The sequence below is a fragment of the Pseudonaja textilis genome, chromosome 1 (assembly GCF_049901715.1).
Source record: "Pseudonaja textilis isolate UNSWEBS1 chromosome 1, rPseTex1.2, whole genome shotgun sequence".
NCBI classification, from domain to species: domain Eukaryota; kingdom Metazoa; phylum Chordata; class Lepidosauria; order Squamata; family Elapidae; genus Pseudonaja; species Pseudonaja textilis.
In genome coordinates, this window is record NC_141990.1 from 260,643,340 (window position 1) to 260,657,220 (window position 13,881).

Consider the following 13,881-nt stretch of genomic DNA (forward strand, 5'->3'; position numbering starts at 1 on the left):
TGTAGAGGCAGTGGGTCTGGGAGCTACCACCTGTTGTTAATCTAGCCTTGTTTAATCCATTCTGCTCTGTGTCAGCAGTTCAAAAGGGCACTGTTAGTATTTTTTGCCAACTTCAATTAACATGAGCTTTTGGAGGCCCCCCTCTGATCGCATTTCATTTGCCATGAGTCAGGCACAAAATAGACAGATTTCAGTTCAGAGCAGAAAAGAGACAGTTTATTGCAACTAGGAATGACAACAATAATAATATTTATGTGTCTCTCCTCTGTCTGCGCTCTAGATGTTTGTTCATTCTTCACCAGCAATTTTTGTCTGTTTTAATTTTTGTTTGCAGCACTACTAAAAAAATCACACTAACACCCTCAGCTGCAGGATGGGAAAAGATGATACATGCAATGATTTATTTTCCCCAAAAATTAAAGTAAAAAAAGAGCAAGAAAGACAAGGTACAAAGCAATGTTCTTTTTTTTTTTAATATTACAATGTAATGAATTTGCAGTACATATCTGTATAGGCAATAAAATTGTATGGCACAACATCACACTGCAATTTTGTAGGCTTTCCTCTCAATCCATTGCTTTACTTGTCAACATTTTTGAACGTATATTTTCATATATTCTGCCTCAGGCCATAAAGCTAAAGGGGAAAAAAAGTTGCACTTATACAAGGTTACAATATTTTACAACAATGCAATTGACTGAGGTTGTTTTCTTATGGTTTTTCCTCTCTCCCATTCTCCTTTTCAGTCACTGCACACCCCAAAACAGATATATTATTACACATTGAAAACAGCCCTTCAAGATCAGTAGTACAAAGGTCCTAGCGCTATCTATTTATGCAGAAGGAGGACTGGATAGTAGATCACCCACAATTTGTTAATAAGAGTTGGGGCAGAATAAAAAGTCACCTTGACTTCCCTGAAATGCCGGCCATGAAGCAGTGAAAAAGCTTTCATCTAGGTTTCCGTTTCGGCTGATTTTTTTTTTTTTTATAAAACCTTCCAAATGTTTGTTTTTTTCCTGTGTCAGTCAAAGCAGCAAAATAAACAAAGTTCTCAGCAGCTGTGTCTTGTTGATTATTTTTTCAAACCACTTTCCAGGAAACTACCTTTTTTCACTGTTGTTTGTTTTCAAACTGCTTTGCAATTTTGCAAACCTTGGGGTATGATTTGAGACAAGGCTAAACTATTAAATGAGTGAAGGGGGAAAAAGAAAGAGAGATACAAGAATGCCCTGTAAAAAATAAAAAGGAAAAAAGAAACCCTAACCCCTTCATTTAGCCCAAGGGTGTCCAACCTTGGCCGCTTTTGTGGATTTCAACTCCTAGAATTCCCCAGCTGACTAGGCCATGCCAGCTGGAGAACCAGAGATGGGCTGCGTATACTGTAACAATTGGTTCGCTTAGTGCAGCACCCAAAATGTGAGTGCACGCACGCACGCCCCCTTCGCGCAGCTACAAAAACATGGGGAATTCCCCATGCTTCGCGCAGCAGGTGAGTAGAACAGGCGAGGTGCGGAAAGCAGCTGGGCTACATGGCTGGGGCAAGTGAGCAAAAACGTGAGATATATAGGACAGGATAACGCGGGGGCAGGTGGGCAGGCCCAGCTGCTAGTTGTACATACCGGTACTGGCGAGCCGGTTCAAACTGCCAACAACCCATAGCAACTGTCGACAATTCTGGAAGTTGGAGTCCACATGTCTTACAGTTAGCAAGGTTGGACACTGCTGATTTAAACTATGCTGTATTGCCTTTACCAGCAATTTATTTACCAGTGGAATAGAAGGTAAGATAGGCCCCCCTTTTCTCATCCCCGCCCAAGGAAATTTGTTATTGACTGCTCCCTCTACTCAATCTCCTGGCCTATAGTTTGACAATTGAAAACCAGCTGCTATTGTTGGGCATTTAGAAAGCCTCTGGTGCTCACAATCAATATTCTGTATAAAAATATTTCTTTGTCCCTCTTTCACTGTTGGCCAGTGTTGTGGATGAAGGGCAAAAAGACTCCTAATTCTGCCTGTTAATGAGAGGAAGGTGGAGAATTAATATAATGGGCTATTCCATCATTGGTTTTTCAAGGAATTGATGCACACGGTACCATATTGGGTTGAACATCACACAGATCCTGGAATACCTTTTGAAGTATTTGTTGTTGATGTACACTTGAATTGCTCACATTCAAAGTCGTTTGGGAACTAACATTGACATGAGATGAACAGATAGTAAAAAAACCAAACTATTCTTGCCTGCTTTAAAGCTTTGAAAAGCTGCAATGGCTGTTTTAAGGGCTGCTGACTCAAGTAGCAGCACGATTCTACTTCCAGTTCTTTTTACCAGCTGAAAACAAAGAAATTTGGATAGAGCTAGCATCTCCGTTACGATTCACCCCAAACATGGCAAACCTAGCTATTATAAAATAAACATACCTGGAGTCAGCATGCACACAAATGTGTTTTCCTAGGAATGCACACTCAGGAACACAGAAACATGATTAGGCATGGATCATGTCTGTTATGCAATCATGTCATCATCACTTTCATGAGAGTTCAAGATCTAATTCTCATGGGTAGCCTTAAAATCATTTGATGGCTCATTGATCTCCAGTCATGGAAAGTAATGACTGCTTGGGATGGTTCAATGTTGATTTTATAGATTAAAAAAAAGAAAAAAGAATGGTGGGGTTTTTTTTTTTGAGGGGACAGTCTTTAAACACAGCACAACACGTATAACAGTTGCTCTTTCATTTTTTGACCGCCTCAAATGCCTTTCTGAAGGTAGCATTCCTATTGATAACTTACAACATTTTCTTCATACTTACCCCACAGGGCAACAAGTTTAATTGATGCTTTGAATTCCCACTGAATCCAACGGAACTTCAAAATATTGACAAATTTGATTTTTTTTTTAAAAAAAATATTTTTTAACTGTGGCTTTTGACTTGAAAAATGCACCTGGTCTCTAAAGGAATAAAAGTTTAGGCCTTGTGACTCTTCATGCTATGGGCAGACGTCTTATTCCCACAGCTGGTCAGAAATACTGGGGCTCCTAAGAAATGTTCTGGGATTAACAATGCACATGAGAGGAAGGGGTGAGGCAGGAGGAGGAGATGAGGCCTAACTGTCAAGTATACCACTGCTTTTTGTACCCTGTTCCTATAAAATGAATTCATCCTCTCTCTTGCCCCTCTTTCAGATTTGCCACAGACTCATCCTGGAATTCTATGTACTTGGTGTGTTATGGCTGTTTCTTTATAAGCATCCCCAGCTGCAGGCTTCCCTTTCCAGGATGGTTTATAGGGGCACGTTCATGATAAGCATGGTTATCTGCAGGTCAGACTTCCTGGTGTTTGGATGCTCATGCCTTAAGGATGGTGAAAGTCTTGCTTTTCCTCTGAAGCTCATTAAAATCTACACTATCCCAATGGCAAAGCCTGCCAGGCAACCACTGGCCAGAAAAAGTAAAGCCCAGTAGTTACTAACCCAACAAACACTCCTTAAAAGCCAGTTGGACCATTTTGAATATTAAGTTTCTCTCCTTTAGTGGATGTGAATGCCTGTTGGAGAAACTGCAAAAACCCAAGCACCGTTTCAGCTTTTTGAACCGAATCTTAGCTGGCTGGACCTCTTTGATCTTTTTTTTTTAAAGAGGGCAAACATATGGAAATTGGGAAAATGTGATTATCCTGATGAATGGGAACAACATGAGGCAGGCCTGTGTCTGCTACTTCGCTTTGGGCTGGAAGAAAAAGTATTTCCAACGAAGAGGGAAACCGCCCCCCCTTGCTTTATTTCTTCAAGATAGGCCTTTGAGTTACCTCCACTGAGTGGGGAGGAACTGGAGTTGACAAAAAAAAAAAAAAAACACAACTTGATAGTGACAGCAGAAAGGCAATAATTGAAGTGGGTTATTTCTCATGGCAGTGGGCATACAATTTCTTTCGCACCATCAAACTCTTTAGATATTATTCCAAAGTTTGTATGTTAAATATCAATCTAAAAATGAAAATCCTGTAAACTGGTCTTCTTTCAGAACTGAGTTTGCTGCAAGAGCAGGCCGATGGTGGGAAATTAGGAAGACATTTTTCTTTATTGCCCACAGACTTTCTCCCTGTTTTGTTCGACATTGAAACCAAATATCAGGCAATGGATACCCAACCTGTAATTCATGGATAATTAATTAAATTCTCTCAACCGGTTATACTGGTGTTGCAAGAAATGCATTGGTGTGATGGGGACGGGGTACCAAAGTCATAGTGTTCCAAACACTTGGTAGCATATAAAAAAGGTTGATTTGGTTTACATCAGCCTAAGAGTCCTTGGCTTGTTGTCAGAATCAGTTCATGGGGTTATGATTGCAAAGTTGCCCTGTGGAGAAGTACGTCTCTTTTTGTAATTTCTATTTAAAGGTAAAGGTTTCCCCTGACTGACTTTAGGGAACAGTGCTCATCTCTGTTTCTTAGACAATGGAGCCAGCATTGTCGGAAGACACCTCTGTGGTCCTATGGCAGCATGACTATTCACTGAAGTGCACAGAAATGCTGTTATCTTCCTGCCAAAATGGTACCTACTTGTCTGCTTGCATTTTCGTGCTTTCAAACTGCTGAGTGGGCAAGAACTGGGGAAAATAAAGGGAGCTCACCCCATCATGTAGCACACTGAACCCAGGCTGTTAGCTTTCCAGTTGACAAGCTCAATGTCCCCCCCAATTTCTGTTTAGGGGCAGTATATTCTTAGCATGCCTTTCACTGAACCCACAGTTGACTCGTGTCTTCATTATTGCATCCCTTGGCTATGCATTATTGCATTGCAGGAGGTTGAAGGGAGGGAAATGACCGGAAAAAAATGACATAAAGCAACTCAGCAACTCACACAATTCACATGGAAGATAAGGTGTGGACAAATTTCCTGTTGCAGTATGGCAACTTTGTTATAGGATATCCCAATGAAAATGCAGCCCGTCTCCTCAGACTTTGGCACCAGCCATCTATAGTGATAGCAACCACATGCCTTTTGGTGCTAGAGATCATATATAAACCCCTTCTGTTCCGTTAAAATACGAGGGTTTCAAAAGAGCTCACATGGGAGCAATTAGCCAGAAATTGTGGGTTGGCCTTTGTTTTCTTGTTTGTTTGACACACACACACACACACACACACACACACACACACACACACACACGGAGGGGGGGGGAGAGAGAGAGAAATCAGATGAACTTCCAGATGGAGGGCTCCTAATGCTACCAATCAAGGAACCCTGTGTAGCTATTTCTCCCCCACCCACCTCCGCTTTAATAGACTTTCTGTAGCCAAAAATGTGAGCAGGAGAGGGGGGAAGGAAGAAGGGAGGGAGGATGTCATGGGAAAATACAGGACTATTTAAAAAGAAAGACAGCACACTTTGGAATCCTCACCCCACCCCAATATTTCTGTGGAAAAAGGCCAACGATTGCATGATGGAAGCCTTGGTGGGAGGCAGCTTTCATGCTAGATAGAGCAAGAACAACGGCAAACTTGCAATCAGGAGAACAACAGCACAAGGGGAATTGAAAACTCAAGATTGTCTGATGCAGGAGAAATATCCCCTCTTGACTTCCACATTCCTGTTCCTGGGAAAGGGGATAAAAAAAGGCCTACATGCTTAAAACACTCCAAAAACGGCAATCGGCACCATGCCATTCTCTCTAAGGAAGCGAAAAGTGCTGCATTCAGACCTCTGAGGAGGGCGCACACTGCCCCCAGTCCAAGAGCGGAGGGTTTGGGTCATCTGTCCTGCTTGAGGTGTCCGTTTCTCGAGGGCAAAAGCAGCAGCCCTGTCATGTTGCCCACGATATGGCGGCACTGTGCTCCTTGGCTTTCATCCGCAGGGCTGCAATGCTGGAAGACTTGCGGTCCGGCTCGCCGTTCAACTCATAGCCATTGATGCTGGGGCTGATGCCAGCGCTGCCAAAGAGGCTGCCCATGTGCGTCTGCCCCACATGGCTGCCAGGACCCGAGACGCTCAGGAATTCAGAGACTCCTCCGGTGGTGTGGGGATGAGCATGGGGAGACATGCAGGAAGGCACCGAGTCACAGGGCACTACGCAGGCAGGCACAGGGGAGGCGGCACCGTTGTTGCCGATCCAGGAAGGATTCTGTATCTGAAACGCAGGGAAGGGGGAGTGAGTGAGGGAAGAAAGGAAGGAAGAGAAGAAAGAAAAAAAGGAAAAGGAAATTTGTTCACGTTGGCTCATTCCATGCTGCAAAAATCAAGAGCAGGACTTTTCTAAAGGAGTGGACCGATTGTACATTTACTGTAATACACCTCTTTTTTCAAAATCAAGCCAACCCTGTATAATAAAAGAACTACTGTATTTTTTGGTCTATAAGATGCACTCCCCCGCCCCCAAAAAGTGGGTGGAAATCTCTGTGTGTCTTATTGAGCGAATGTTGCTAAAGCCTCACCCACCCGCCGGCCCCCACCCTTTGGCCTCTGCCTCCCAGCAATTTGCCTCTTTGTATCAAACAGCAAACAGCCTGGTCAGCTTCAGCACAGCCTGATTTAACACAAGCCCATCAGCTGTTCCAGGTTGCGGGGATTGTTGCCACCCATTGCCGCCATTGCCACCCATCAATGTTGCTGCCCATCACCCCCTCCGCATGCCCCATTTTGGGCCTCCACGCATTCCATTTTCAGGCATCACTGCTGCCACCTATCACCGCTAAATGGTGCTGACTAGTGGTGGCGATAGGTGGTGGCAATCCCCGCCACCTAGAATGGGCTGGAAACAGGATGTGTGGAGGTCAAAAATGGGTGCATGGAAGCCATAAATGGGGTGCACAGAGGCAGCAACAGGTGGTGGCGATGGGTGGCAGCAATGAGCGGTGGCTATCCTTGCAGCCTGGAACAGGGTGGTATTTTGGCAGACCAAGCCAACCGTCAATCAGTTGCTTGTGTTAAATCAGGCTGTGCTGAAGCTGACCAGGCTGTTTGCTGTTTGCTGCAAGGAGGCAAAGCAGATTTTTTTCCCCTTGTTTTCCTTCACTAAAGCTAATGTGCGTCTTATAGTCCAGAGTGTTTTATAATCTAAAAAATATGATAAGTATAGCGGGCCCAACTGGAAAAAGAAAGCTCAGAACCATCTAGGTTAGAAACATGCGGAAGAGGCCTTCATCCTGCAGTGGATAGACAATAGCTAAAATGATTGTGATGATGAATAAAAGAAGCATTTAAGTATATATATTTTTGGTGCTAAAGGTATAAGAGATGGATGAACTTAGAGGAAACGGGTGGATAGAATTGCTGTGGTGGTTCAGTGGTTCAATATTGCAGTCTGACTCTGCCCACAACCTGGAGTTTGATCCCGACAGGCTCAAGGTTGACTCAACGTTCCATCCTTCCGAGGTCAGTAAAATGAGGACCCAGATTGTTGGGGAAAATATGCTGACATTTTGTAAACCATTCAGAGAGTGCTGTAAAGTGCTATAAAGTGGTATATCAGTCTAAGTGTTATTGCTATCATGGGGAAATTTAATCCTAATAAAGACGCTTAGCCAAACAAACCTGATTGTAGTTTAGGATGCAACATCACCAACCAGATGAGCAAACACTATGCTTACCCAAATGCAAGTGTGCAGTTTGGGTAGCAACAAAGTTCACTGTGAAAAAGCTGCCTTAGGTAGCAGGACAAGTGCTACAGTGGGTTGCTATGGAAATGCTACTATTAGATACACCCATGCAAAGGTAAACGGGTTGTTGGGATTTTCCATTTGTTCAGAAATATGTAAATGACCAAATGTGGATCAGTCAACGACATATCATGGTTGGAAAGGTCTTGTGTGAAATAATCCTCACTTTCAGACTGCCTTATTTCATGACTGTCCAAAGTTATGATAGTGTAAAAACCAGCTATGTGACCAGTCCTTGCATTTATGACCATCACTGTGTTCCAAAGTCACATGGTCGTCCTTTTCTCAGACACAAAGTACATACTTTCATAAGAATACTTTTTTTTCAAGTAGAAAAAAGAAAGATACCCCAGATTCTCTCTAATTCCAAGCATAGAAAATTTGAATATTTTAAAAGACAAAGGTTTCCTGTGAAGGAAACTGAAGGAGAAGATGGGAATGGAGGCTGAGAGAACATAGGTCAAAGTCTGGAATTTTCAGGAAAAAGAGAAATATAGGAAGGTTACAGGATACTTTCACTTCAGAAAGCCTACTATGGTAGGAAGAAATGGATAAATGACTAGAGAAATGTGATATGTCTTTCATTTCTGTTTGACTGTTCTTGGACTAAACCAGTATTCTCTGCTTTTATGCTTCTGCACAAAGTAAGGGATTCTGTTCTGAATTATACTTCAGGTATATTCCAGAAGATCTATTAAAAAAACCTTAACAACCTTTCTTGTAATGATGATGATGAAAACAACAACAGAAACAATACTATGCCCCTTGTGGTATGTTTTTAATTGAGGGGTGTGTTTGTTTTACTCTTCCTGGGCATTGGTCTCTTCTTTCTGTTCTTTATTATTTCAAGATGTTTCAATAGTTCATGCCACCCAGAGTTGTCATAGAATTAGGCAGCCATACACATTCGGAAATAAATAAGTGAATGGAATCTTCCAATCTCTTTGCCGAGATTTTGGACAGAGAAATCCTATTTATAGTAGACCAGTAGTTTCTTATTATCTGCTGGATGCGGTATACTTTTGCGGTTTTTCTTTTTTATATCAGCCTGCTGTTTTCCTATATCTGAATAGTGCTGTACTTCATCTCCTTTGCTATTGAATGTGTGCCTTGTGAGCGTTTAAAGTTAAAGGAGAGATTTTATATTTTAAACTCTTATTTTTTTTTACAATAAAGCCTAATTTCATTTCTCTCTTCTGAAATTGGCTTGTTTCCCAAGGAAGGGAGGGCCACTTCCTCACCCTCCACCCAAACTCAAACTCTACTAAATTTTTTACCATTTTATTACCAAAAAGATCTTCCTTTGTCATAAACCAAGGTTAGCAGGAGGCACCTGGTGAGAAACTTTGTGGTGGAAGATAAGCAGGGGTGGTGGGAACTACTGAGCTGCTGCCCCAAAACAAGAGGGGCCATTATATTTTATTGATTTAGTCTATTTATTACATTTTTTCACAGTCCATCTCACCTAAACGGACTTTGAATGGGTAGAGTATAGATAGACATAGGATATGATGACCTTGAGAGCTTATGGAAGAGATTTAAGATTCTTTTGGCTTGGAGGTTGGGAGGGACATTGTGCAGGCTATTATACATATTTGTGAGTTTAAACTGAAAATTGAAAGAAAGCATTTGTGAGATTTGCACAGAAACCAGCTTTTTTTTTTTTTTTGAGAAATTTTTATTATAATTTGGACACAATCTTAGTTAGAATCATGGTGAAGAAGAAAAAAAAATAATGGAACTCCAGCTCTCTGTTGTCTAATTAACTAATTTTATTTTATTTATAGAAATTCACATCCTGTCCTATGTAAGCAGCTTAAGTATTAGCTGAAACCAGGATATGACAGAGACAGAAGCGGGGAAAAGTTACCCAAAATTACCTGGCTGAGAACTAAAAGTCTTTCATGTATAATGATGTGCCATAAACAATTCTTTTGAAGTCAAAGATTGCTAAACGGACAGGTCTGTACTACTTTTAAAAAGTTTGAAATCTGTATGCAGAAAGTATTAAAGTTAATTTATCTGCCAAAGACCTTCTGGCATTGCTAAACATTCCAGTGAATGTTCCAGGCCACACATAGCAGAAGGATTGCTACTGAAGGATTTATGCCATATTATGGACATTGCCATTAAGGAGTCTGTGGTAAGCTTCTAAGAAAGACTCATCATCCTACCTTCCACAAAATTGGAATACAATATGGGCAGCCAGAAAGTGGAAAGTGTATGGAGCTTGTAGATACCGGAACACTATGACATATTTTCATGTCATAATTATTTAGTACAGTTTGCCTTTCTTTCTTTGCTTAAATAATTCATCAAGGTGGACTAATGGTAACCTGGCAAGATAAATCAGATCATATGATTGAATTCTGTCAAAGTTATGGATTTAGGCAGACAAAACAAACAAACAAATGGATCATCAAACCAATCGACTAAGTGTTATAGCAATAGCTGTCATGTCTCCAGGGCATGCTGGAGCCATGACACGATGCGTTGTGTCATGTCAGACTATGCTATCAAGAGGGGAAGTGCTGTTAACCACCCAACCTGGGGCTTCGACTGTTCCACGGAGATAACGAGCCTTGCTGACGTCACACGCTGAGTTGTTATAGCCTGTGGGCGATTGTAGACAAAGTGATTTGGATGCTGCCTGTTGAATAATGATCTTGAGAGGGATGGAGGGTCACTTCATAGGCGTAAATACCATGATGGAATATGATATTTGTACAAGTATAGTAAATAGGGGTAAATAATTAATGGATAAAAGCACGATGCATAGGGTGTTACATGGTGACCGGATGTGATGCAGTAGCGCTCACCGGATGGTGGATAAACTCATTAAGTTGTTAACTGGTGTATAAATACAGCTCTGGCTGCGAGATGCGCCAGAGCTGACTTTAATTGCTTTTGGTTACTCGTTGTTACCTGAATCCAGAACATTGTATGAATGAATAAAGACTCATTTGATCATTACCTTGAGACCTTTGTTTCCCTTCCTGCCTGGAATTCGGCGAAACAGCTGAGAATAGCATTTAGACTTATATACTTCTTCATAGTGCTTTAGGGCACTCACTAAGCAGTTTACAGAGTCAGCATATTGCCCCGAACAATCCAGGTCCTCGTTTTGTGACCTCAGAAAGATGGAAGTCTGAGTCAACCTTCAGCCAGTCAGGGTCAAACTGCTCAACAGTCGGCAGAGATAACCTACAATTCTGCATTCTAACCACTATGCCACAATGGCTACAATCACTCAAGGCATGAAAGACTAGGCTGAAATTATTTTAGACATATTATGACAATGCTTAGTTGTTTGAAACAAGTTCAACTGATGGGAAAAGTGAAAGGAAAGAAGAGGATAACCAACAGCAGGATGGATGGACTCAGTTGCAGTGGCAATGGGTGCATTGCTGGAAGGTCTGAAGGACTAGGTTATTATGAGGAAAAATCCATCTATATGATAGCTGACACCAGCTTGTTGGCTCATAATCAATCAATCAATTGGCCAAGGCTCCAAATGGTTTACATATTCTCAAAATCACTTCAGCACTTCTCCATACTGTAGAGTACTGTCCTTGTGGTAAGATGTGTGGCAAACAAATGTAATAAATAATAAATAAACAAATTACTGTTAAAATTGAAAAGGCTAAAATGTTCATTGCTTGAACCTTAAACTTTCATTTCACCTAGCAAAATTTCATTTGATTTATGGCAGAACCTCTGATAAAACTGTCAAGAGGTTCACGACAGGTGTGTTGATGAATAGCACTTACCTGGGCATAGTTTTCTGCCCGAGTTAGCAAAGGCAACTCATAGGCAGTGGAGAAATGTGTGCGAACCTGTTGCATTTGACCAAATCGCTCTCGTTTTCTCCATTTTGCTCTTCGGTTCTGAAACCAAACCTGAGGAGATCAGCACCAAGAAATCCACATCAGAGAAGAAGTAATAGGTGGCATTTTTCAATAGACAGTTCATTCAGAAGGTTTAAACAGTACAATTGTGTCGAATATTTAAAAGGGGTTCTTTTTCAATGCATACAAGCACAAATCAAGCCCCTCTTTTTGAAGTGTTAAAGCAACCATCCTTTCCAGAAAGTAAAGCAAAATTGCTGTCTCGGCATATGGGGATAAGCTGCGAATTGTAACAGCAAGCTGTAGTTTCAAGTCTTCCAATGATGAGGCTACTTTAACTATTTGAAGGGAAGTGCATCTGAACCACCTCCTTAAATATTTTGTTTAGCTAGTTAATAATTTGAAGAGACCCAGTTTGGTGCAGTGATTAAAGCATCAGGCTAGTAATTGTGAGACTGAAAGCCAGAACTGAAAAATCAACAAATGATTTTTAGAGCAGATTGTATAAAGAAGCAGAAGAAATAGTAGATCAACTCATGCAAGATCAAAACAACAACATAACACAGTTGTCAAAATGATTCACTGGAACATCTGTGAAAATGATCATGCATCAATATTGAAAAATTAGTGGGAACATAGACTTGAAGAAATAGAAAAGAATGAATAGGTTAAAATATTGTAGGATTTCTGAAAACAGGTTGATAAAGTCTTGGCTCACAATGTACCAGATGTAATTGTGGTTGAATAGATAATTGATATGGCAATGCTAAGGGATAGTAGAACTGAAAATAAAAAATTGAAGATCACAAAGTATCAAGATCTGAAAATTGAAATGGAAAGATTATAGAATGGCATAGAGCGACCATCTTGAACCCAGTAGTATCAGCACACTGGATGCCATGCCAAAAAATCTTGGCAACCTTGTAGAAAATCTGCTCATTGACAAAATTTCCGAGTGTCAGTCGCAAAGACCACACTACTGGAATCCACATATATATTAAACTGATACATTATGACATTCTAGGTCAGTGGTGGCTAACCATTTTCGGTTCCCTTGCTGATAGTTGTGCACTTGCTTGCATGCGCTCACATGCCTGCACCCAGAAGACAATGCGTGCTGGCCTTCCCACACCCCCTGCGCATGCGTCTGCAATCCCTCACACACAGCACGTCCCTTGTGCATGCGCACATATCTCCCGCGCAACCCCCTCCGCCCTCTGTGCTTGTGCGCCAGATACCCAACAATCAGCTATCAGGTGGCAGTGCACGCACGCATGCGCAGTGAGGCTCTTAAGGGCGACCTCTCGCATGCCAGGGGAAATGGCGATGCATGCCACTTCCGGCACACGTGGCATAGGTTCGCCAACACAGTTCTAGGTTCTTGGGAAGAACTTGATGCATATGAAACCCACACCAGCTAAAGAACTGGCAGCTGTGATTTCACATTGTTGTGAACAGATATAATAATAACAACAACAACAACTTAAAATCCAAATGGATAGGTGCTATCCTTTGCACCCAAAAGTCATATTGGTTGGCCATGTTTGCCAAGAGCTGAAAGGATAGAGGACTTCTACTGATGTGGTAGGGAAAAAAAGCACAGTCTGAATGGTTACATCAGGGGTGTCCAACCTTGGCAACTTTAAGACTTGTGGACTTCAACTCCCAGAATTCCTCAGCCAGCAAAGCTGGGAGTTGAAGTCCACAAGTCTTAAAGTTGTCAAGGTTGGACACCCCTGGGTTACATTAAAAAAGCCAAGAATCTTTGCTGAAGTAAGTCAATTAAGGAAAACTCTTGGAAACAACAAAAGTGAAGATAGAATACAGAAGGGAAACAATTCATTTAATAGTAGATTATCCATATAATAATAATAATTTGAAGGGAAAATGCTGCTCCTGAAATCTAGAAGTAGAAGCTATCTCAAAGGTCATCTAATCATATCCTTTGCTCAACATAGGATCCTTCGAAGCATTTCAGACGAATGAAATGGATTGTCTCACTTCATGAGGCAATTTCCCCCTCACTGATTGATAGTTTGAACCATCAAGAAATTCCTTCTAATATCAAGCCCGAATCTATTTTCCAGTTGTTTCAACACACATTTGTTCAGGTTTTGTCCTCCGGAGCAACAGAGAACAAATCCATTCCCTCCTCAGTATGATAATCCTTTAGATAGGTAATGACCGGTACCACATCATGAAATACTTTGTTCAATGCTTTGCTGAAGTCTGAATATATTATGTCCATGACATTCCCCTGATCCATTATGCTAACAGCTCTGTCAAAAAAGAAATTAAAACTAATCTGGCCTGGCTTGTTTGTGACAAACCCATGCTGAATGTGAACTGTTGCATAATCCAAATGCTTATAA

At 41.4% G+C, this 13,881-nt stretch overlaps 1 protein-coding gene across 1 annotated transcript in view; it reads right to left on the minus strand.

Moving 5' to 3' along the window:
• Nucleotides 1-2,907: 2,907 nt before the first annotated feature.
• The window catches only part of ALX4 (ALX homeobox 4), a 69,252-nt gene continuing 58,278 nt past the window's right edge, over nucleotides 2,908-13,881 (minus strand). The window contains exons 3-4 of the mRNA XM_026704648.2: nucleotides 11,432-11,560; nucleotides 2,908-6,133 (exon numbers count right to left, since the gene is read on the minus strand). Of these exons, the coding sequence (XP_026560433.1) occupies nucleotides 5,810-6,133; nucleotides 11,432-11,560 (453 nt within the window). The 3' untranslated portion in view covers nucleotides 2,908-5,809. The remainder of the gene's footprint in view (nucleotides 6,134-11,431; nucleotides 11,561-13,881) is intronic.